The 26,158-nt window shown below is 45.7% G+C and overlaps 1 protein-coding gene across 1 annotated transcript; it reads right to left on the reverse strand.

Annotated features, from left to right (window-relative positions):
• Positions 1 to 2,554: 2,554 nt before the first annotated feature.
• LOC125917387 (WD repeat-containing protein 88-like) lies at positions 2,555 to 24,248 on the reverse strand (the record flags this gene model as incomplete). Its single annotated transcript, XM_049623601.1, has 9 exons — positions 2,555 to 2,686; positions 2,753 to 2,821; positions 4,359 to 4,441; positions 6,433 to 6,620; positions 12,935 to 13,064; positions 14,485 to 14,623; positions 17,373 to 17,436; positions 18,643 to 18,731; positions 24,138 to 24,248. Coding segments are annotated over 9 exons (1,005 nt in total), but the record flags the coding sequence as incomplete, so codon positions are not given.
• Between the last annotated feature and the right edge of the window lie 1,910 nt (positions 24,249 to 26,158).

Raw genomic sequence — 26,158 nt, forward strand, 5'->3', positions numbered from 1 at the left:
TCAGCCAGGTCACGATCTCGCGGTCCGTGAGTTCGAGTCCCGCGTCCGGCTCTGGGCTAATGGCTTGGAGCCTGGAGCCTGTTTCCGATTCTGTGTCTCCCTCTCTCTCTGCCCCTCCCCCATTCATGCTCTGTCTCTCTCTGTCCCAAAAATAAATTAAAAAAAAAAAAAAAAATGGACCAGAAAGGGGAGCCTGGGGTGGCTGAGTCAGTTAAGCGTCCAACTTCGGCTCAGGTCATGAACTTGCAGTTTGTGAGTTCAACCTGTGCACCAGGCTCTGTGCTGACAGCTCAGAGCCCGGAGCCTGCTTCGGATTCTGTGTCTCCCTCTCTCTCTGCCCCTCCCCCGCTCACACTCTATCTCTCAGAAATAAATAAACATTAAAATAAATAAATAATAAAAAAAATTTTTAAAGACACCAGTATTCCTTGGAAAATAGTTGGTGAATTAATTTGGGGACACTGTTCAAATGAACATCCATTATCATATCATTCCTTTGATTGTTTTTATGAAACTGAGTGTGGTCAGCAGACCAATGCCCTCCCCACATCCTAAGCCCCAGAACCTATGAATGTGTTAGGTTATATACCAAAGAGGAATTAAGGTTGCAGATGGAATTAAGTGTGCTAATCAGCTGATTTTACAATAAACAGGGAGATTGTTGTGGGTTTCTCCAGGCGGGGTGGACGTAGTCACAAAGGTCCTTAAAAGTGTACAAAACAGTGAGAGGGATATGTGACTATGGAAGAAAGGAACAGAGAGATACAACCTTGTTGGCTTTCAAGATGGAAGAAGATGAACAAGCCAAGGAATGCTGGTGGCTTCTAGAAGCTGGAAAGGGTAAGGAAATGGATTGTTCCCTAGAGCCTCCAGAAAGGAAAACAGCCCTGTGAACACCTTGGTTTTCACCCAGAGAGACCGTGTCATACTTCTGTCTCACAGAACTGTAAGGTATTAAATTTTTGTTGGGTAAGGGGTAAAGTGTATAGTGATTTATTATAGCAGCAATAAAAAACCAACACACTGAGTGATGTTACATGTCCTGATTCAGCGGTCGCAACTAAATGTCCTGTAGGAGATCAAAAGGGGAAAGCGTGGTCACGGCTGTGTTGGCCCCCTGCTGTGCAGAACTGTCACATTCCAACAACATCATACTTTCTACAGTATATCAAGCAATTTGTCAAATTCTGGAAACCTAGCTCTTAAATACTTTGATTCAAAAGTTGGAGTTTCAAATCACCTTCTTGATTTCTGTGAAGATTTTAATGAAAATCCAAAAAACAGGGGCACCTGGGTGGCTCAGTCAGTTAAGTGTCCAACTTCAGCTCAGGTCACGATCTTGCAGTTTGTGAGTTTGAGCCCCACTTCGGGTTCTGTGCTGACAGCTCAGAGCCTGGAGCCTGCTTCAGGTTCTGTGTCTCCCTCTCTCTCTACCCTACCCCACTCACACTCTGTCTCTCTCTCTCAACAATAAATAAACATTAAAAAAAATTTTTTTAAGAAATAAACATTGAAAAAAGTTAAGTCTTACATTTATGTATTTTAAGCATACACCATATAGCCTACAAAATTGAGGGACACCCGGGTGGCTCAGTTCATTAAACATCCAACTTCAGCTCAGGTCATGATCTCACCACAGTTCATGAGTTCGAGCCCCACGTCAGGCTCTGTGCTGACAGCTCAGAGCCTGGAGCCTGCTTCAGGTTCTGTGTCTCCCTCTCGTTCTGTCCCTCCCCCACTTGTGCTCTGTCTCTCTCCCTCTCTCAAAAATAAACAAACATTAAACAGAAATTTAAATATGCATCGAAGACTTCTTTTAAAGTCTAAATAAACTGTTGCATGATAAGACAGAAAGAAACAGCATAAAATATTTTTATATTTTTCTTCAACAGATTTGTTTAATTAGTCCCACTATTAATTACTACTAATTGCTGCTGTTAAGTAGTCCAATGATTACTGTTTCAATAATAGCATTTACGTAACAGAGAAGGAAAAACACAGAATGAGACATAATTTCAAATAAGCATTCACTTTTCATACTTTGGTTTGCACTTTTACTTTTCTCCAGCTTTACTGAGATATAGTTGCCATAATCACTTCTCATATCTTCAGGTTAAAATAGTAACACGTAGGCACAGGTCTGGCAGCATCTGGGCTTGCTGGCTCTCTAACAAGGGAGCCTACTCACGGTTCGCAGAGTCTTGCCCACGGTCCCATAGACCTAGAAACCCCCAGACTAGAGAATGACATGGCTCTAATAAAGATCGGTGGGGGGCAAGTTGGGACGCCCACTTCTCCTGTACTCACACCTGAAGGACAGCCCTTGGGACACCCTGGGCTAGCTCTTGTGTGCCATTGGCATGGGAACTCCAGGACATAGTGATGCAGAAAGGGAAGACCCACCCGGGACCTCAGGGTGGTCTCTGGGGCTCACCAACACAACGAGCTGACGCTTTCCCCTCCTAGGCCCCCTGCTGGCTCTGTCACTCACGGGTCTGGGCAGGCCCTTCCTCCAACAAAGCTCAGAGGTGGGTGGTTGCAGACACAGAAATACCTGGCGACTCCCCACAGGAGGACAAGAGGACCTGCTTTCCTTGTTCCCAGCAGCTCCCTGGATGAGGGTGGCCTGGCTAGGTGCGGCCCTCACAGAGAGCCGGCCCAGGAATTTTGCTGGGCAATAACACTTCTGTTGACACAAATTCTCACAAGTGTGAGAGAAATTTTAAGTTACTCAAAGGCTGCCCATTTTTACCTTTGAAGAAGACAGGACCCGTTTCTTGTCATTGCTAATGGCAACATCTGTCACCCAGTCACTATGGCCCTGAAGAAAAAAAAATAGAATTTTAACAAGGAACTGGAGGAAAAACCTTGGGAAACACAACAAAAACAGAAAACACAAAGTTGGGACCCCAGAGATGCATACATTTAAGAGCAACTAACTGTGTTTCCCTGATGTCACCAATGCCATTTAAGGTGGAACAGAAAGTGCAAAGGTTGACGATGCATGCGTACATTACAGCACTGTGTGCGCTGTTCAAATAGTACTCTGGAGTTTAGCAGGATGGAAAGAAAACGACTATATTCCCGGCTGGTCCCAGAGCACCTCTTGCAGGTTTTTGTTGGCATTCTTCGTTCCAGGAAATACCATTCCTACTGGAGGTCCTGTTGGTGAGGGGGCTTTTGCTTCAAGTGAGGTTTGCTTCAAACCTATCCACTGTGGCTCAGGCAATTAGGGGGTTATTTTCCTCAGGTAAAATGGAGCTCAAAGGAGATAAGTTCCATTGCCAGCTCAGACCCTGAATGATGTCAGGGCTCTGCATCAACATCTTTATCATTCTTTGGCCTTCCTCGTACACAAAGAGTGGAAGGGGAGGCAATATGGTATATGATGTATATGGTATATGGTAGGAGGAGAGAAAGCAAGAGAGAAATTAAATTCCTGTGCAGAACAAAAGGACAGGAGCTTAAGGGTGGGAAAAATAGAGAGAAAAGAAGAAGAGAGCAACCGGAAAGGGGACAAAGGGACTTTTGAACACAGGGATGTTCAACATTTGGTTCTAAGGTGTTTATTTGCTGTGATGTAAACTCCCTTTGCCTCCCCCAAAACCCTTGGAGAAGAGGACTGAAGACAGACCAGCTCTGGGAGCCTGAATGTTGTGATGATCCAGGGGACACATTTGAGCCACAGGGAACAGAGGGACCAAAAATCATGGATGCAAGCATTCACAGCCAAACCACGAGACCACAAGACCAGGGAGGATGTAGATATCTTGGGGTAGGAGGCACTGGGTACAGAGACACTGCTGTAGCCAATCCTGGAACTACCTGACTCTGGATTCTTGCCATGTGGGACAATCCATCCCCTTACTATAGAGCCACTTTGAGTTGAGTCTCCTCTAACTTATAGGCAAAAGCACTCAGCCGATGCCACCATTTTGGGGTCCATTACTTTTTGTGTATGCTTTGTTATGGGACTCATCTTTCTGTAATGTCTGTGGTCCTTAGACACTTTTCCACCTCTGAGTTTTTGCATTTGCTCTCACATTTGCCTGGAATGCCCTTCCCCAAGATCCTCATCCACCTAGTCTTTCTTTGTCATCAAGTTCTCAGCTCATATGCCACCTTCTCCAAGAAGCCCTCCCACTGTGGATTACTCCTTGGGGTCTATTTCTATCACATCACCCTGTTGTGGTTTCTCTCTTTCACTCATCACTGTCAATGATTTGTTTGTTGGTTTCTGGTCTGTTCTCCACAGAGGTGTCACCTCCAGTTGGGACAGCTTGGTCTGTCTCACCCACGGCTGTATTCCCAGCACCCAGCACCCGGCATGATCCTCTATCTGATGCTGACATTGGTACCTTCAAGGAGAGCTTCCGGTAGCCTTCTCCTACATCCCAGATAGCCACAGTCCTGTCGAGCCCTCCAGACACGAGAAAAGAGGCTACAACAAAAAATGACAACGTTTCAGGGGGTGGGTGGGGTCATCTTCCCCTGCCATCTGCTTCTTCCTTCAGGAGGCCAAAGTGGGAGGAAGCATTTGTGAAGTGCCACCATGGTTCACTCCAAGGACGCTCAAACCCCTTATTGGTGTGGCTCAATGTCTCCCAACCAGTTACAGCCAATTCTCATTATTCATGGCAATTATATTCTGTAGTCATCACAAACACTGAATTAGTTAACAGTGAACAATTTCTCCCGGGGAATATGCAGGATTAGGTCCCTGTGAGCCTCTGGTCACAACATTTCATTAACTGATCAATATATAACCTTGTTTTATGTCTGTTTCTGTTTAAACACACTTTATTTGATACATATTGTTTATTCATTAAGGTTAAGTTCACGGCCATCAGTGCTACAGCTCATGCCTGAACCAAGCTTCTCTGATACATGTGTTTTCCCTGTAAGGCACATTACCGCCTTCTTGCATTAGGAACACCAGACAGCAAGCACATCAGTATTGTGCTTGGGGGCTTTTTAAACAGCAAAGTCACACCAAGAAAAAAAAACGCCACAAAATGCAAAATACCTGGGCACTAAATGGACTACTTTACAATAAGACAGCTGAACTAAGAAGGCAGAGGGTCACCTTGTTCAACCTCAGCTGGGAATGTGTGCATAGGCTAACTCACACTTGTCACTGCTCTGTGCATGTCCATAGTCCACGTGGCATCGCAGAAGTGCCACAAGTATTGATTTGAGAGTTACAAAGAAATTTTACCCAATATGCTAATTCACAAACACGGAATGTGTGAATAGCGATGATGTAAGTCTGAACCCCCAAAACAAGGACGGAAGCTGGTAGGACACCTCTTAATGGGGTCTGACTCACACAGACACTGCTTGTGAAGAGGAAGAGTTGTTCAAAGGCACTCTAGCATCTCTCAAGCCAGGCCCTGATTGCTTCTGTACTGGCAGGGTGCCCCTGAAACACAGAATGAGCGCCACTCCCAAGAATGGAGGGGTCAAACATTTGGCTCCTGTGTGTCAAGAGTGGTCATTTCCCTCACTGAGGCTAGTGGCCTAAGGCTGCTTCCTGTCCTCACCCCTGTTTGCATCTATGCCCCTTCATTTGGCAACAACTCCCCAATTTCCCATGGGGAACACCCCTCACATACTCTTAGTCCCTCTGGTCAGGGGGTACTGACTTGAACCTGTAGCTCAAGGGGGTGGGGGTGGGCAAGTTACTCACACCTAGCCAATCAGAGCTTCTCAGCCCCTGCTGAAATGATTGGTTCAGAGATGAGTGTGTGTCCCAAGCTGAGCCAATGAGAGACTTTCCTGGGACTTGTGCTGGTACCATCTAAAAGAAGGATCTCTCTCTGGGGCACCTGGATGGCTCAGTCAGGTAAGCCTCCAGCTCTTGGTTTCAGCTTAGGTCTGGATCTCATGGGTTTGTGGGATCATGCCCTGCATCAGGCTCTGTGCTGACAGTGTGGAGATTGCTTGAGATTTCAGTCTCTTCTCTCTCTCTGCCCCTTCCCAAACTCGTTCTCTCTCTCTCTCTCTCTCTCTCTCTCTCTCTCTAAAGAAATAAACTTTAAAGAAGAAGAGGAGGAGAGGGAGAAGGAGAAGGAGGAAGAAGAAGAGGAGGAAGAATAAGGAGGAGAAGGGTCTCTCTTTCTCCAGGGTTGGCTCCCTGACAGCCTTGTCTGAGTGTCTGGACCCAGCCATGCCTACTCTTGGACTCTTGGGGGTTAATAAATATCTTTGGCGGCTAAGCCACATTAAGCTGAGTCTCTGTTACTTGCAAACTTGTATCTATGAATGTGCCTCTTGGCTTTTTTGTTCCCAGTGAAGATAAAACCACTTTCACCATTGGCATCGTGGGAAATTGCCTCTCTATACTAAGGAAAGTCCATGTGCACGGAACAGGAGGACATCTGCCCTAGCGCTCTGACAGGTGTGAAATCCTTCTATGTGTTAATTACTCACTGTCTCTGGCAAAGTGGCAGGAGCTCACAGAACCTTCATGGCCCTGCATCAGAGTCACACAGGCTCCGCAGTTTCGAAACTCCCCTGTATGGACATTCCATATTTTTAAGGTTTTATCCCAAGAGCTTGTACACAGGAAATGGCCACTGAAGGTGAAACAGCAGTTAGAGATCGCACTGGAATGTGCCCTGAAACACAGATGGAAGCGTGCACACATCAGCACTACACGCCTGGAGGATCTGAGGACGTACCTGAGGGGAGGGGCATTGGGGCTGCTCCCCGGTGACCTAACGGACCTCATTCCTTTGATCACTGCCTACCGTGGCCCGGATCTTAATTGCTCTAGGTCACGCTATTCCAGGACTTCTCAATCGTGGCGATACTGACATTTTGTGCTGGGTAGTTCTCTGTGACAGGGGGTTGTCCTGCACATTGTAGGATACCTAGCACCATCCCTGGACTCTACCCACTAGATGCCCTACACCCAACCTGTGACAACTAAAAATGTCTCCGGACGTCGGCAAATTGTCCACCGGGGGAGAAAATTGCGCCTGGTTGAGAACCACTGCACCACTTAGAGCTACCTGAGACTTGAGGAGAAGAGCATCTGAAAATCTGTTAGTGGTGGTTAATAGAAGAACAGCCCTTCAGGTTTGGGTCACACTTACCAGGTGGGTTTCTCCAGCCCACCCTCCACTTCCTTTTCTCCAAGACACGGAGGCTTGGCTCCTCTCCCTGGTCCTCCTCCCCCACCCCTCTCCTACCACTTCCTCCTTCCCTTCCCAACTACTCTATCTTTTTTCTCTCCCTCTCTCCTCACTTGTCTTCAGTATCATTAGAGCATATTTTAACGTTGTGCATTTAATTAATAAAGTTTTGAGTTATCCATTCTCAATTTTTATACGTCCTTTTTAAAAGGGGGGGGGAATCTGTCAGACTTTTGCTGTTTTTGTTGTCTTTGTGATCTTTTGTGTTGTATTTTCCCCATGAATCCACCTTCTGTTATAAACAGAGTTTTCAAGAGAACCTGTAAACATAAACAAGCATCTCTGAGTAGCCTGGATTATAAAATCCAGGAAAGCTTGGACAAAACTGTTTTCTAGAGCTCAGGTCAGAGTTTTGGACTGTATTTCAGTTCTTTGTAATGCACAGACCGAGTAAGATCAAAGGAGAAGAAATACCAACTCCTTAGAGGTGTCCAGGGTAAAACGTTCCAAATCCCTGTGGCTGTCAGGCTAAGAATCATCCCAGCATATACTGGAGATGGATAAAAAGCCTTCCCCACAATCCAGACACTGTTGTTGGGATTTAAACCAAGGCTATCTCTATTTTCCAGGATGGGGCTCTCATTTCCAATAAATTCCACTTCTCATAAAAGATCGTTGCACTTTGGGGCCCCTGGATGGCTCAGTCATTGAGCTCACTCATTGAGCGTCCGACTTCAGCTCAGGTCATGAACTTAGGGTTCGTGAGTTCGAGTCCCACATCGGGCTCTGTACTGACAGCTCGGAGCCTGGAGCCTGCTTCGGATTCTGTGTCTCCCTCTCCCTCTGTTCCTCCCCTGCTCTCACTCTGTCTCTCTGTCTCTCAAAAATAAATAAAGATTAAAAAATTTAAAAAAAAAGAAAAGATCATTGCACTTAGTACAAAAGTTTGGGGAAAGTGCTTGTATTGCACTTGTTTCTGGACAAGATGGAATCAATGCACTTCTTCCTATTCCTTCTGCTAAGTACACCTAACAATCTGGGCATTTGTAAAGCAAACGGAAGACTAGGAAAGATGGAGACAAGTAGGCAGGCCAGCATGACATCTTGGGACCCAAGAATGACATATATATCCTATATATGAATGGCATATTCATATATCCTGGACTGAATACTGGAAAAGCTTGTAACCCAAAAAACAATGGGGACCATTAAAAGGAGCTCGAGAAAAGTCTGTTCTCCATAGCCAAAGGGATAGCCTAGCTAGACAGAAAACTTTTAGGCACTACCCACCTTCCTCTAGCCAAACATTCAGGATTTTATGATCCAGACTACCCAGAGATGCGCGTTTATGTTTATGCATCTCATCCCCACCCCTGTCAGCAAGGGCCCAAAAGGAACCTTGACGCAACACTTTCCAGACTGTACTGAGGTGGCCTGTTAGAACAAGATTCTAAGACTGAGAGTTTCCTAATATAATTAATACACAACAAAATGTTGTGTACACAAAATGTACACAACACAACACAACAGAAATCACTCATCATACTAAGAGCCAGAAAAATCTCCCTGTGAATGAGAAGATTAATCAACAGATGCTCAACACTGAGATGACACAGATATTACAATTATCTGACAGGTATTTTTAAGCAGCCACCATAACAATGCTGTGATGGACAATTATGATCATGCTCAAAACAAATGAAAAGATGGAAAGTCTCAGCAAAGAAATAGAAGATGTGACAAAGAACCAAATGAAAATTTTAGAACTGAAAAATACGATAACCAAAATTAAATCAGTGAAAAAGACAGAGAAAAGAATCAGTGAATATGAAAACAGAATATAAATTAACCAGTTCAAAAAATAATTGACAGAAAAAAAAACAGCCTGAGAGACCTGTGGGACTATAACAAAAGATCTAAAATTTGTGTCCTTGGAGTCCCAGAGGGAAAGGAGAAAACAGTAGCGCTGAAAAAGTAATCAAAGAGACTATGTCTGGGGGCACTTGGGTGGCTCAGTCAGTTAAGTATCCAACTCTTGATTTTGGCTCAGGTCATGATTTCAAGGTTCGTAGGTTCAAACCCTGTATTGGGCTCTGTGCTGACAGTGTGGAGCCTGCTTAGGACTCTCTCTCTCTCTCTCTCTCTCTCTCTCTTCCCCTCCCTTGTGCTCTTTCTCTCAAACATACATACATACACACATAAAAATAAATAAAAAAGTAAGTAAATAAATAAAAACATTTTAAAAAAGAGATTATGTCTGAAATTTTACCAATTTGGCAAAAGACATAAATCTTCAGATTCAAAAAGCTAAGTGAAACTCAAGTGGGATGAACCCCAAAAAATCTACACCCTGACACATCATAATTAAACTTCTAGTGCAAACCTTGATCTAGGGGTCCTGAGTTCGAGCCCCACACTGGGAGTAGGGATTACTTTAAAAATATTGAATTAAAGGGGCAACTGGGTGTCTCAGTCAGTTAAGTGTCCAACTCTTGGTTTCAGTTCAAGTCATGATTTCACCTTGCAGAGCCTTCTTGAGATACTCTCTCTCTCTCTCGTCCCCTTCTCCCTTTCAAAATAATAAACTTTAAAAATTAAACTAAATAAACACATCATTAAACTTTTGAAAACTTAAGACAAAGAAAAAAAATCTTGAAATTAGCAAGAGAGAAATGGCATCTTACCTATAGGAGAAAAACAATTTGAATGGCAGTAGATTCTTCATCAGAAACCATGAAGATCAGAAGAAAGTGACATGACAGATTTCAAATAAATGGGGAAAAAAATGTCAACCCTGATTTTTATATCCAGCAAAAATATCCTTTAAGAATGAAAGGGGAATCAAGACATTTTCAGATTAAGGAGAACTAAGATAATTTGTTGCCGTCAGAAGTATTCTAAAAGAATAGCTGAAAGGAATTTTTTTTAAACAGAAAGGAAATGGGAAAAGAAGGAAACTTGGACCATCAGAAAAGAGGACGGAACATGGTAGGCAAAAGTATGGATAAATACAATAGACTGCTCTTCTCTCTGGAGTTTTCTTAATTATGTTTGACATTTGAAGCCAAAAAAATATCACTTATTTATACTTACGCCCTGTAAGTTTCCAAATAGGTTGAGACTGAATTTTTAAAATCCTTTAGCAAGACCAGCTAAGATAATTTGCAGGACCCAGTGCATGATTAAAATGCAAGGTCCCAGTTTCTCCAAAAGCTATAGATAGTATTACCATAGATCCAGAGAGTCCACTCCTAGGAATATAGCCAAAAGAACTGAAAGCAGGGACTTGAACAGATATCCATCTGCTAATGTCCATGACAGCACTATTCACAATAGCCAAAAGATAGAAGCAACTCAAGTGTCCCTCATAAACAAAATGTGGTACATACAAATAATGAAATATTGTTCTGTCATGAAAAAGGAATGGAGTTCTAATACATGCTACATGGGTGAATTTTACAAACAGGATGCTACGTGAAAGAAGGCAGACACAAAAGGTCAAGTAATGTATGATTGAATTTGTATGGAACATCCAGTACAGACAGATTCACAGAGCAGAAAGTAGAATACAGGTTGCCAGGGGCTGGGGTTGGAGGGAGTGGGGAATTATGGTTTAACAGACACGGGGTTCCTGTTTGGGTCATGAAAGGTAATGAAAGACAGTGGGGATGATTGCACAATATTGTAAATGTAATGAATGCCAGTGATTAACTTTAAATGGTTAAAATGAAAATTTTACTTTATGTGTAGTTTACCACAACTTAAAAGATAACAATGCGATAGCCTCCAAACCACTGTTCGCTTGAAATGGGTGAATTCTCTGCTGTGTGAATTCTATCTCAGTGAAGCTGTCAAGAGAGAAAGACAGGCAGGAAGGAAGGAAAGGGAAAAGTGATGGCTTCTGGGGAAACTGAATGGTTACAAGACAGGTAGGAGAGATTTTTCACTATATATCCTTTTGTTCCTTTTAAATTTTGTACTGTGTTGCATATTTTACATCTTCAAAAAGTAAATTACATATTTTTGAAATAAAAACATGCAAGGTCCCTTGTTCAAAAACTAAGAATTTAAGGACGTTGACAGCAGAGCATTAAATCAAGTGTGGGGCCCTCTGTGGGGCCCTGTGTAACTTCAGAGGCTGCAGCCCTGTCACTTGTCACCGAGAATCTTTGCCTTTATATTTTCTTGCTAAAAACTATTTCCAAAAAAAAAAAATCACATATTTGGGTTGATCAAAAATACCAATAGGGTGCCTGGGTGGCTCAGTCAGCTAAGCGTCCAACTTCAGCTCAGGTCATGATCTCACAGTCCATGAGTTTGAGCCCTGCGTCGGGCTCTGTGCTGACAGCTCAGAGCCTGGAGCCTACTTCGGATTCTGTCTGTCTGTCTGTCTCTCTGTCTCTCTCTCTCTCTCTCTCTGCCCCTCCCCCGCTCACACTCTGTCTCTCACTCTCAAAATGAATAAATGTTTTTTTTAATTAAAAAAAAATTTTAATACCAATAGAGGGGTGCCTGGGTGGTTCAGCAGGGTAAGCATCTGACTCTTGGTTTTAGTTCAAATCATGATCTCACAGTTCGCAGGTTCGAGCCCCGCATCAGGCTCTGGGGTAACAGCATGGAGCCTGCTTGGGACTCTCTCCCTCTCTCTCTGCTCCTTCCCTGCTCTCTCTGTCTCTCTCTCACTCGCTCGCTCTCTCTCTCCCTTTCTCTCGAAATAAATAAATAAACCTAAAAAAATACCAATAAACATTTTGCTTGTTTCCCTTTCCACCTCCATGGGGAAAACAGAACAGCGTGGACTATGACACTTGCCCATAGCTGGAACTGCGGCCACCTCTGCTGTCTGCACCCCATCCCCCACTGGGCTAAGGAGGCGTTCCACAGCACCCCCACCCAGGTTTCCACAAGAGTCACTCTCAGTAACAGCACGTGTTGAGCACCCATCGTGTGGCCTGAGCTAAGGATCTCACTCAGATGTCACCTCTGCTCGGTTTGCAGGTGAGGAAACTAAGGTCCAAGGTCACACAGGATATGAACCTGCACACTCTTTTTTTTTTTAATTTTTTAATGTTTTTATTCATTTTTGAGAGACAGAGAGAGACAGCACTAGCACGGGAGGGGCAGAGAGAGACAAGAATCTGAAGCAGGCTCCAGGCTCTGAGCTGTCAGCACAAAGCCCAATGTGGGGCTTGAACCCATGAACCATGAGATCATGACCTGAGCCAAAGCTGGACGCTTAACCGACTGAGCCATCCAGACATCCCTGAACCTGCACACTCTTGACCCCTGGCCAGACACCCATGGGACAGCCTGGCCCAGTCCAGCAAGGCTCCAGATTGAGCAGAGCAGACAGGGTGACGGGGCACATACACATTCTGGGATCCTGACTCCAGGGCCTGTTGGAGAGGACTGGCCCTCCGCCTGGTGGTGGCCACCTGACAGGTAACCCTTGCAGCCCTAGATTATCAGATCTTCCCATTTCACAGGAGACACTGGAAATTCACATTTAGGAGGGAGGTGGGGAGGCTCTGCACAATGTTTTCCAGCGTTGGCTCACATGGAAACAAACGCACCTGAGGCCTGTCCCTGCCCAGAAGCCACAGTTAGTGGTGTCCCCCCGCCCACCTCCCTCCTTCACTTTCTCCATCTCCAGCCTCCTCCGAGCACCTGTGACCAAGCTGGGGATGCCCCATGTGGATGTCAGCTCACAGCTGAAGGTGTGCGGGCCAAATCCAGGAGGGTCTGAACGGGGACTCCAGCCCACCTCTCTGCTGTAGGATGGGGCCCCCCCTCACTTGGTGATGGTGAGCAGCGTGGCTTGGGATGTGATATCCCAGATCTTGATGCTTTTGTCCAATGAGACGGAAGCCACCTTCTGGCTGTCGGGGTCAAAGCAGCATGCCGTGAGAGACCGGCTGTGATGATCTGAGGCACAGGGAAAGCGATTCATCACTTGACATTCCACATTCCAGGCCACGAGCTCCACGTGGCCCAGAAGCTCACACTACTCCCCCAGACTGAGACAGTACTACAGAAACACGATTCCCAGTTTTACGAGGGACTCCTCACTTGCACAGACATTTCCCAGGCGCCTACTGTGTGCCAGGCTGAGAAGAAGAAGCACGAACAGAGCTCCCGGTCTGATGGAGAGACGCCCTGTGCAAGCTACAACCCACAGGTGTCAGGGGCCACGAGTGGTCATGGTTCCTGGCCAACAGATGGCTGGCCCAGCCCTGACAGGTCGAGGAGGGGCGCTAAAAGTTAGCAGGGGAAACAGAATAGGAAGAGGGCTCCCAGCAGAAGGAACACGTGCACAGGCCTGGAGGTTGGACAGAGCGTGGAAAAGTGTGGGGTGCAACTAGAACCTAGAGGGGGAGGATGGGTAGAGTATGAGGGGACACAGGAGAGGGAGGGGCAAGCCGTGGGGCCGTGCACACGCCACAGATCTGTGCTGATAAACATAAACACAAGGTGCACATGGGAAGTAGGATTGGGATGTGCACACACACATGCCCACACACACTCACAGAGGTCGGGAAGGCCACCCAGTAACATGTTGTTCATAACAGACACCCCCACGGAGGAGACAGGACACACACAGCAGCCTTGTGCTTTTTACTTTACATACTTACCAAATGTTTTACAACGATTGCATATTTTTTAATGTTTTATTTTGAGATAACTGTCAACTTGCATGCCCTTGTGAGGAATAACACTGAGAGAGCCTATGTGCCTGTCACCCAGTTTCCCCCGATAGAAACACCTTGCATAACTATCATACAGTATCACAACCAGAAAATTGACATCTGATGATTATTATCTTTATATATATATTTATTTTAAGTTTATTTATTTTGAGAGAGAGAACACAGGGGAGGTGGGGGGAGAGAGAGAGAGAGAGAGAGAGAGAGAGAGAACCCCAAGCAGGCTCCGTGCTGTCAGCCCCATGCCAGTCTCAGGGCTTGATCCCACAAAGCGTGAGATCACGACCTGAGCCGAAATCAATCGACTGAGCCTTCCAGGTGCCCCTTTCATCTTTATATTTTAAAAATACATATAAAAATACTATAAAGGCTGAGCCTCCACTCAGTAAAAGATTGGGCTTTAAACGTCTGCATGACATTGGAACAGAACACTTTTTCACTTATTACAAACGGGGTTAATCATAAAAGCCTTAACCGATGATGGTTTTAGCTGCTGGTGTTCTATCAATGAGTGTCTATCTGTAATGATGCCGCTCATTACAGCTTCACCAAATAAGGCAATCAAAAGTCACTGTCAGTTAAGTGACAAGCAGCTGTTACCATCGCAGACAGAACAGAGCAGGGAGCCCATGCAAACTCACTTTTGATGTGTGACACAGTGGTGGCGTTTTCCGCATCTGTTATACAGATTCCGCGATCCACGTCCAAGGCTGAGACCACGTATTTGCCATCAGGAGAAAGCTTACAGGAGGCTATGAAGGTTTCATGATTGATCTTCCACTGAATAGGGCAACAATCAAAAGGTTGTTCTCTCTCTAGCCCAGCTGTCCAGTAGAACTTTCTGTGATGACAGAAATGTTCCACCTAGGCACTATCCAATATACTAGCCTCTGGCCACATGTGGCCGTTGAGTACTTGTAATGGGCTAGTGCAGGTAAGGAACTGAATTTTTAAGTTTGTTTAGTTTTAACTAATTAAATTAATAAATGCAATTCATTAAGCTGTCTCCAGGACAGATGGACAAGGACAGGTAGAGCGGCTAGTGGAACTGGCAGCAAGGTTCTAGTAATGATCAACTTCACTCCTGTTCAGTTTGGTAAACAAGTGTTTATTAAGTATCTGCCATGTGCCCAGCACTGTGGACAAGACACTGCAGCCCAGTCCCTTGGGCATCTCACAATCCCTTGGGACAGGCTGGCACCAAACCCCAAGAAGGGGACACTGAGCTGCTCCACATTCTAGGAAAGGAGGATCTCTCTGTAGGTTATAAATTATGGTATTGCCATTGTGACAGCTTTAAAATATGCCCGCAAATCCTTTGACAGTCCTCCCTCCAAAAGGTGCAGCCATGGGGCGCCTGGGTGGCTCAGTCGGTTAAGCATCCGACTTCGGCTCAGGTCATGATCTAGCGGTCTGTGAGTTCGAGCCCCACGTCAGGCTCTGTGCTGACCGCTCAGAGCCTGGAGCCTGTTTCGGATTCTGTGTCTCCCTCTCTCTCTGGCCCTCCCCTGTTCATGCTGTCTCTCTCTGTCTCAAAAATAAAATAAAAGTTAAAAAAATTAAAAAAAAAACAAAAGGTGCAGCCTAATTCCCTACCCCTTGTGGATGGGCTGGACTTGGTGACTCACTTCTAATGAATAGAATATGGCAGAAGTGACAGCATGTGACTAGGTCATAAAAGAAACCATAGCTTCCTCCTTGCTCTCTCTTGGATCACTTACTCTGAGGGAGTAAACTCAAGCAGCCCTATGGAGACACCCAAGTGGAGAGCAACTGAGGGCTCCTGCCAAAAGCCATGTGGGTGCACCATCTTGGAAGATGAGCCCCAGTTGAGCCTTCAGATGACCTTAACCCCAGATGACATCTTAACTGTGACCTCACAAGAAACTTGAACCGGGGTCCCTGGGTGGCTCAGTTGGTTAAGCATCTGACTCTTGGTTTTGGCTCAGGTCATGATCTCATGGTTCATGAGATGGAGCCCCACATTGGGCTCTGTGCTGACAGCATGGAGCCTGCCTGGGATTCTCTCTCTCCCTCCCTCTCTGCCCCTCCTCTGCTCTCTCTCTCCAAATAAATAAACTTAAAAGAATTTTTTTTTTTAAATAAGAAACTTGAACCAGAACCACCCAGCTAAGTGGCTCCTAGATTTCTGACTGTCAGAAACCACGAGATAATAAGTGTTTGTTGTTTCAAGCTGTTAAGTTTTGGCCTAATCTGTCAAGCGGTGGTGGATAACTAATTCAGCTCTGTAGTTGGCAAGTGGCATGGATCATTGTGCAACAAAAATAAATAAAAGTACTGTAAAGAAGTTTAAAGAAGAAAAAGAAAAGCATCTCAAATAGAAAAACTGGCTAGAGACAAGAGCAGGAAATTTACAAGAGAAGAAATAAACATTTGGAAAAATGCTCAAAGTCAGGAGTAATCAATGTTCGTCTCATTTTTCATCTACCCAAACTGGCTAAAAAAAATTTTTTTTTAAATCATGATATCTGGCATGAAGAGGGTGAGCTCTCTTCCAGTGCCTTGGATATGAGTTGGCACAGATGTCTAGATAACAATTTTTAAAACGGCATGTTTCTATATCAAATTAGCAGTCAAATCCAGCTCTATTTCCTTAAAAATATTGGATCCTAGGTATCAAAAGTTATATGCAAAGTTTCCTCATTGTAGCATTGCTCATGATAGGGAAACGTGAAAACAGCCCCAGTGTCCCATAACGGGATGGTGAAACACAGCCTGACTTATCCATACCACGGAATCCATGCATCCATTACGAAGGATGACATTGATATATACTTACTTACCCATTTGTTTTTAAGTGGTGAAAAAAAAAAAGTCAAGATCCAGAAGTATGCACAGGATCATGCCATGTTGTTAACAACATATTTGCCTGTGTTCATATGGAAATGTACGCAGACACAGGAAAAGGGATGCCAAGTTATTAACTATCACCTCTGGGGTTTTTACAGTGAAATAAACTGATCTTTGCACTAAGAAGAAAAGAGGAGCAAAGGGGAGCATTCAGGAGCTCCCTGGGGAGCCCCTTGGGCAGGGCCAGGGCTGCCTGGGCACCAGACAGAGAGAGAGGGAGTCTCAGGCTGGTTTGGATGGATGGATGGATGGATGGATGGATAGATGGTGGCCCCTCCAGGATGGGGAGAGGACGCTCCCCTGGACACTCGTGGCCTTTGTCCCATGGCCTCAGCTCTGCTTCCCGCCCCATCAAATCCCAACACCCCGCAGAGGAGGGTCTCTTTTCCCATGCAGTTCCCTCAGCCTTGAATTCGATGGTCCTTTCTCCCCGACCGCGAGTGACCCTTGCTTCTTTTGGATATCCAAACTCTTCCCATCCCTCCAGCAAAAGCACCAAGAAGCTTTCCTTCCTGGACACCCACCTGCCATCATCTGGTGTCCCTGAGACAACCTCCTTTTCTGAAAGACTGCTTTCCCTTCCCACCCCAGGCCCAGCCCAAGGCCCCCAAAGCCCAGTCAAGACCCCGTGCTGCCACGCTGGGCGGGGCACACTCACCAGCAGCTTGCCTGTCTCAAGGTCCCAAGCCCTCACTGCTTTGTCATAGGACGCTGCAATAATTCTGCCAAGAAAATGATGCAGACAGTTATGGCTACAGGTTCTATGGAAAAAAAAAAAAACCACCTGGAAATTTCTTCATAGAAAATTTCTATAACTTAGGACCAAGGTTGCAAGTAATACCTGAATCTTTCTCGAGACGCTCCCGGCCCCCTCCATGAGCCTCACTGAAAACAGACAGACCCTAACACCGAGGCATTACCGCATGCCCTTCCTGAATCCCTCAGCCACCCAGATGTGTTCTTTCATATTTAGGGCATTAAAGGGACCGTGTCTTCTCTTCTGGGAATGACTGTCTTCTTCTGAGGGGATACCTACGGCTCACACGGACCCACTGTTTCCTTCTCTGCTCACGTCTTGTTACAGGAAAACACTTTGACAGCTCAGTTTGTTCTGAAATGTTCTCTTTTACACCTAGTAAAAATAACATAGCTGTACCTTTGTACATGATAATATACATGTATCTTTCTTCCGTTGCATGCTTCCGTGGTAATCCGTGTCCCCCATATCACGTAATTTTCCAATACTAGATTTTACTAGTTTTGTAACTGCTGGATAAAAGTAAATCTAGGGGCGGCCTGGGCGGCTCAGTTGGCTCAGTGTCTGACTTCGGCTCAGGTCATGATCTCACAGCTCGTGAGGTCGGGCCCCGCATCGGGCTCTCTGCTACCTGCATGGAGCCTGCTTTGGTTCCTGCCTCCCTCCCACTCTGCCCCTCCCGAGCTGTGATTTCTCTCTGTCTCAAAAATAAATAAAAACATAAAAAAAAAGATTTTTAAGTAAATCTATTTTAAAGCAAACCCCTTGTTTTAAAGGCCCATTTCACCTGCTCATGAGGGGCTTAAGCAAATGTCTCCCAGAGGCTCTTGTGTGCACGCGGCTGCCTCCCAGCTGGGGCATGCCTGCCTCCGTTTCCCCGGTGAGATGCTGCCTGGGCCTCAATGGCCAGTGACCCCTCACAGCATCCACAGCCCACAGGTGTAACTACGGGAAGAGAATGCAGACTGGCTTTGTCTTAGCCACAATACTTGTTGTCTTTTTAGCGCTTTGAATTTGCAAAGAGTTGTCACATCCCCTTGACTCTTACAGCGAAACGTGGAAACCGTGGGGACATATATGGGAGAACGGGAGTGTATTTGCCCATAAAACAGAAAGTCGTCCCTGGCCTGCCTCCTCACTCCTGACCCGTGCAAGACGAGGGAAAGGTCACCTTTTGCTGTCAGCCGTCACGCTGCACTCTAAAACAGGAGCATTGGGCCTGTGCTCAAAATCCCGAATGACTGAGCCATCCACAGCATCCTCAAATCAACAGGAGAGAGGGAGAGAGAGGTCACTGAGCCGTTGGTGCAAGTCGTGAACTGAGCTCAAGGGCAGCCCCGAGCTCGTCTAAGCGGCAAAGTATGAGAACCTGTGGTCTTATGTCCCTCACCTTGCTCAAGAGGGCAAAAGGACTTCCCAGCCTCTTCCCCAGAGCAGCAAGGACACCCTGCCACCCACAGTATCCCTGGGAAACTCCCCCTCAACTGCACAGGTACCAGACGGCAACGGGCCACTCTGGGGACAGAGCTGCAGACAATTTTCTCCAACGCTACTGGCCGAAGAGGCTTTGCAGAATCCGCAAGACCTTTCAAGAACTTTTTAGAAGTTCACACCCTTTGACCCAGCAATTCTTCTAGTCAGAACTGTGGTCACAAGGACTTAAGCGTGAAAGGGTTCGCCACGTGGGTGAGAGGGGAGGCTAAACACACGAGGTACCGGTCACTGTCACCTCCAGGGAGCGGTTAAGACCAATCCCAGCATGCCAGCAGTGGGGCGCCAGCAACTGTTAGCATGTCGACGGTTAATAACTAGAGAATAGGGGTGCCTGGGTGGCTCAGTTGGCTGAACGTCCAACTTCAGCTCAGGTCATGATCTCGTGGCTCGTGAGTTCGAGCCCTGCATCGGGGCTCTCTAATGTCAGGGTAGAGCCTATTTCAGATCCTCTGTCCCCCTCTCTCTGCCCTCCCCCACTGTGCTCTCTCTCTCTCCCTCAAAAATAAACAAACATTAAAAAAAAAATAACTACAGGGGCACCTGGGTGGCTCAGTCAGTTAAGCATCCGACTTCAGCTCAGGTCATGATCTTGCTGCTCGTGGGTTCGAGCCTCACATCCAACTCTGTGCTGACAGCTCAGAGCCTGGAGCCTGCTTTGGATTCTGTGTCTCCCTCTCTCTCTGCCCTTCCCCCGCTCATGCTCTGTCTCTTTCTTTCTCTCTCAAAAATAAATAAACATTTAAAATTTTTTTAAAAAATAACTAGAGAATATGATGAGAACAAAGCCAGGTAAAAACTAGATAACATGAGGGGAATAAAACAGGGTGCCGAAGTGAAAAGTGCCCATTATGGCAGAGATGAAATATTTTCAGTAAGAAATGTGCCAACATGGGAATGCAAGCTGGTGCAGCCACTCTGGAAAATAGTATGGAGGTTCCTCAAAAAACTAAAAATAGAACTACACTACGACCCAGCAATTGCACTACTAGGCATTTATCCAAGGGATACAGATGTGCTGTTTCGAAGGGACACATGCACCCCCATGTTTATAGCAGCACTATCAATGATAGCCAAAGTATGGAAAGAGCCCAAATGTCCATCGATGGATGAATGGACAAAGATGTGGTATATATATATGATGGAGTATTACTCGGCAATCAAAATGAATGTAATCTTGCCATTTGCAACTACGTGGATGGAACTAGAGGGTATTATGCTAAGTGCAGTTAGTCAGAGAAAGACAAAAATCATATGACTTCACTCATATGAGGACTTTAAGAGACAAAACAGATGAACATAAGGGAAAGGAAACAAAAATAATATAAAAACAGAGAGGGGGACAAAACATAGGAGACTCTTAAATATGGAGGACAAACAGAGGGTTACTGGAGGGGTTGTGGGAGGGGGGATGGACTAAATGGGTAAGGGGCATTAAGGAATCTACTCCTGAAATCATTGTTGCACTATATGCTAACTAATTTGGATGTAAATTTTAAAAACTAAAAAATAAAATTAAAAAAAAAAGAAAGATGCCAACAGCTTTTTGGGATAAGCAGGGGTGGAAAGTCCCCTTGAAAAGCAGGTTACTGGTAAGATAATGAATTCCGAGAAAGGTCTTGAGTTGCTAGGTGAAAATATGATGCACGGTTCAGGAGCTTCTGGCCAACCAGGGCAGGCCTGTGACAATACTTCCTGATATGCAGCAACCACTTTGCATGAAGAGCCCAAGTCATGCTGGGGCAAGGGAGGGGGGGGCAAAGGACCCTGTGTCAGGGGTCCCCAAGACCACCCCCAGGTTCAGTGATCCTCCAGGATTCACAGGGCTCCACAAATAGTCATATCCACACTAAGATTACAGCAAAGGACACAAAGCAAAATCAGCAAAGGGACAGGGGCATGGGATGAAGTCCAGAGAGAACCAGACACAAGCTTCCAAGAGTCTCTCCCAGTGGATCACACAGGACATGCTTAATTCCTCCAGCAACCAGTTGTAACAGCACGTGTGACGTGTTGTCTTTCAGGGAGGTGTGCCTGAGTCTTGGGGCCCAGGGTTTTGGGGGGATTCTCTGGCATACACCAAATCCAGACTCCAGAAGCAAAGCAAGTCCTCAGCATAAACCACATGGCTTGCACCAACAGGGGTTTATGGGTACAGTGAGCCCTCTTTGACACTTGGGGGAAGTTTCCCGATCGTAGGATACCATTTACCAGTCCGGCTCCCAGATGCCGGCCAAGCCAGCCTCACCAGCAGTCTCAGACCTGCTATGAGAACTCTTTTCTGCACAGACCCAGACCCTCAACCCCCGTTCCAAACAGTGGGCTTGTGTTCGGGTAACCCAGCAGGCCCTAATCAGAGGCAGGAAGAGACACCAGGAATCCAAAGAGGAACACACCAGGACAGGACACGCCCAGGCTGCAGCCCCCCTGGCAGGTGCATTGCTCTGGCACAAACACAGAACTAAGCAAATGATCACAGTGGGGCCTGGGACTGCGGTTTGCGCAGCGCCCCCGGTCAGCTAAGGGCAGCACCTGAACGAACCAGTGTCCATGGGGTCCATGTGCAACTTCAGCATTCAGTAGTGACACCTTATGGCCAAGAGGAGGAACAACTACAGGCCGATAACCCTCTTGGAAAATGTGCACCTCTTAGAAAATGTGAAGGGAATCCTTTGGCAAGAGATCTATAGCAAACAAGCCAGATTTTGTTAGTGAATTCCAAAGACGGTGGGAAAGTCTCTGTTTTGTACTGAATGTTTCTTGAAATGAACGGGCCATTGGTCAGGGGCATGGGAAGGAAATAATTGAAAGCTCCCTCTTCACCTAGCATTTGGAAGCAGGAACCCCTCTGTGGACTCAGATAATTCAAGGCAGGGATACTGGTCAGACTTCAAATGAATGGGAAAGAACGGGCACCAAGAAATAGTTGTAAAAATAAGGCAAATGTGATAATATCCGTAGCCCAAGTTTATTGTGGTTATGTAAACAGCATTTCTTTATGGTCTCAATTTCATAAACATGCATATATGTGTGTGAACAAGAAAAAAAAATAGACATATACTCCTCCAACATTTTCACAGCAATTAACTCCAGAGTCGTGAAATGATGGCTCTCGCTTTTTCTTTGTACCGTGAAAAAAACCAGCAAAGCTGTTATCTCTTAATGACTAGAAAGAGGTGTGCCCATACATTAGAGGGATGTCACGTGCAGGATAGAGAGTGATTTTGTCCCCACTTCTTCTTACAGGTATGGACTTTCCAAATTATTCACAATGGTCCACAGTGAGGGTGAAGGGAGCTTTCAAAAGATTAAATCGGATGTTTGGGTTCCAGGCGGAGCCGAGAGGAGGGATGGGAGATGGGAGATGACAGGAGTGGGAAGAGAAAGGAGAAGCAAGGGGACATTTTGGCCAAGATACTGCGACGGGAGAAGGCAGTGTGCGGGGCAATGGCTGAGTCATCTACCCCAGGGAGGGTTCGAGAATGTCAGCTGTGCAGGGGCAGGGACAGCCACAGGAGGAGGCAGCCAAAGGGCAAAGATGGGGAAAAGAGAACCAGGAGGAGGAAAGAGGGCTTCTTGGAGGAGGTGTCAATGGCGCAGCCAAGACAGACAACTGGCGACTGAGGGGGAAGAAAGGAGGGAGGGCAGCGACCTGGAGAAAGTGGCAGAAACCGGCAAGGCCGTGAGCGAGGCTGGTATCAGGACACTCGGACAGGCCAAAGTGACCACATCCTAGATACAGCAGCATGGACTAGGCAGCCAGGCCACTGTGGGGAACCAGAGACATCTCAGTGGGTGGTCTTCAATCTTGGGGCAAGAGAAACAGGCATATTTCCTCTTTCAGAGACAAGAGATTTTTGGCCCAAATAGACAGAAACTCCTGTGACTCCCTCCACTGGTGCCGAAGGCAAGAAGAAAGTTGGAGAAGATGTGCAGCTGGCCAAGCAGGAGGCACATCTGGAAAGCTGCCCTCTTGCTCCCCTGGGTGATGACAACGAGCAGAGCCCCCTCGCCATCTCACCTCAGATGGTTGAGAAGCGGTTTGAGGCTCTCAGAGGAACCAGTTTTCCCGGAAAGAGATTTGGGGCTGGGAGAGTGGATTTTCTAAGGGCCAGAGTAGAGGTGAGGAGTGGATGTCTGCTGGGGCCAGGAATTGGCCGGGCAGGCCCCAGGGTAGCCGCTGCACGCAGCTGGACCTGGAAAGTTTCAAGGAGGCCCCGGAGGTCATGTAACCACCCAGGGTCACAGAGCTGAACCACCTGGACAATCCCCAAACCCTCCTGCCTAATCTGCCTGGCCTTGGTGCCCACTGATGACACAGAAGGTGACCTCTGTGGTCATCTGGAGGGTGAGGGGCTATCTTCCACCTGATTACCCAGGCCAGAACCCAGGAACCAGCCCAGACTTACTTCTGTCCCCTCCCACCCCTGAAGCCAGAGGAGACGGCAAAACTCAGAACGGACTGTCCTCCCCCCTGGGCCAAGCTCCAGCCACAGAGTCATCTGTGGCCTGGCTCCAATGGCATTGTCATCTCCCATTTTTGCTCCCTCATCAACCCCCCGTGATGGGCCAGCAGTGCCCCCAGACAGCCCTCCCAGGGTCACTGGCTATGCGCAGAGGCTTTGGAAGAGTTCTCAGTGCCACGTCTCCGCAACCTCACATGACCGTCATGCCCCTGCTTCCTGAACCTTGGGGCACTGATCCGTGCTCCAGCCTGCCCCTTCCAACCACCGCTCATGGACAGGTCCCAGGCCTGGCCACTTTTCTGTCTTCTGCGACCACCTAAGCCTGGCCATACCATCTCTATGGATGAAAGTGAATTTTCCAAATGAGAAGGAGACCCAAAGAGATGTCACAGCTCAGAGATCTCAGGCGCGCCCTAGGCACCGCTGGGGCTATCCCACAATAGGTGGGGAGTTCCAGCGCAGTGGTCCCTGCCCCCTGCTCCTCCTGCTTCCAAATCAACAGGCTGACTACAATAAACTCATCTCTCTCCACTGGCTTGACACTAGGGCGGAACCCTCACTTTGCTTCTTTTTCTTGCATTTTGCGCAGAAGGTTCTTTCCAAATCTTTGGGATCCTTGAGTGTCTGGGAACTCAGTATTGGCGATCTCTCCACAAGATATGGGAAAGCTTATGGGATATTTTCATCCCACCTAATGCCGGCCACCTACCCACAGCTTCACAGTGCAGTCATAGGAGCCACTGAGGAGCTTTGTGTCATCCACACAGAAGTTACAGGAACTCACAATATGACTGTGTCCCTTCATAATTTTAAATGGGATCTGAAAAAAGGATAGATTGAATGAGTTCAGCAAGTTACAAAATACAAGATCAACATCAAAGAGTCAATTGTTTTTCTATACACTCACAGTGAACAATCTGGGAGGGAAAAACCCTAAGAAAAGAAATTCTTTTTAAAAAAATTTATGTTCAAGTTAGTTAACATACAGTGTAGTCTTGGCTTCCTTCAGAAGTAGAACCCCATGATTCATCTCTTACATATAATACCCAGTGTTCACCTCAAAAAGTGCCCTCCTTAATGCCCATCACCCATTTAACCCACCCCAGTCCAGGAATCCTGTTTGTTCTCTGTATTTACGAGTCTCTTATGGTTTGCCTCCATCTCTGTTTTTCATTCCTTTCCCCTATGTTCATCTGTTGAGTTTCTCGAATTCCACATGAGTGAAACCATAGCATAGTTGCCTTTCTCTGACTGACCTATTTCGCTTAGCATAACACCCTCCAGTTCCATCCGCATTGTTGCAAATGACAAGATTTCATTCTTTCTCATCACCGAGTAGTATTCCATTGTATATAGGTACCACATCTTCTTTATCCATTAATCATTCAGTGGACATTTGGGCTCTTTCCATACTTTGGCTATTGTTGATAGCACTGCTATAAACATTGGGGTATATGTGCGCCTTCAAATAAGCATTTTTATATTCTTTGGATAAATTCCTAGTAGTGTAATTGCTAGGTCATAGGGTAGTTCTATTTTTAATTTTTTGAGGAACCTCCATACTGTAGAAAAAAATCCATTTATAAAGGCATCAAAATAGGAATAAATTTAACAAAAAAGTATAAAACTTATACTTTGAAAATCACAAAGCATTATTGAAAGAAATCATAGCAGACCCAAATACATGGAAAAGCATCCCATATTCATGGATTAGCTATTAGCTTACTATTGTTATAAAACTTATACTTTGAAAATCACAAAGCATTGTTGAAAGAAATCAGAGCAGACCCAAATACATGAAAAACCATTCTACACTCATGGATTAGCTGTTAGCTGTCTATTGTTAAGATGAAAATACCTTCCAAAATGATCTACAGATTCAGCACTATGCCGTCAAAATTCCAGCTGAATTTTTTTTCCAAAATTCACAAGCTGATCCTCAAACTTATATGGAAACTCAAGCAAAGCAAAACAGCCTAAATAATCTTGTAAAAGAACAAAGCTTGAGTACTCACAATTCCCACTTTAAAAACTCAGTACCTACAAAAAGTGACCGTTATCAAGACACTCTAGAACTGACATAACAACAGACATATAGGTCTATAGACCTGAACTAAGAACCCAGAAATAATCCCTCATATTTTAGGTCAATTGCTTCCTCAACAAGAGTGCTAAATAATTAAAAATGGAAAGATTAGTCTTTCCAACAGATCATGCAGACACAAATAACATCCACCTGCAAAAGAACAAAGTTGGACCATTGCCTCACGCCATATATAAAAATGAACTCAAAATAGATCAGAGTTCTAAATGTGAGAACTAAAGCCACAGGCTCTTAGAAAAAAACATAGTTGCACATCTTCTGAACTTGCATTAGGCAGTGGTTCCTTAGCTACAATACCATAAGCACAGGCAGCAGCAACAATGGCAAGGTAAAGTGGGCATTATCAAAATTAAAAATTCTTGCGCTTCAAAGGACACCATCAGGAAGGTGAAAAAACCAATCCACACGATGGAAATCATACAAATCATATATCAGATAAGGGACTTATCTGATACATAATACATAAAGAACCCTTAAAACTCAACAATAAAAACACAAACAACCCAATTTAAAAATAGGCAGAAGATCCGAATAGGCATTTCTCCAAAGAAGATATGTCAATGAGCTCCAGTACATGGGAATGTGCTCAAAAATCAGGTAATAACAAGTGTTGGCAAGAATGTGGA

The sequence above is a fragment of the Panthera uncia genome, unplaced genomic scaffold (assembly GCF_023721935.1).
Source record: "Panthera uncia isolate 11264 unplaced genomic scaffold, Puncia_PCG_1.0 HiC_scaffold_1780, whole genome shotgun sequence".
In the NCBI taxonomy this organism is placed as follows: domain Eukaryota; kingdom Metazoa; phylum Chordata; class Mammalia; order Carnivora; family Felidae; genus Panthera; species Panthera uncia.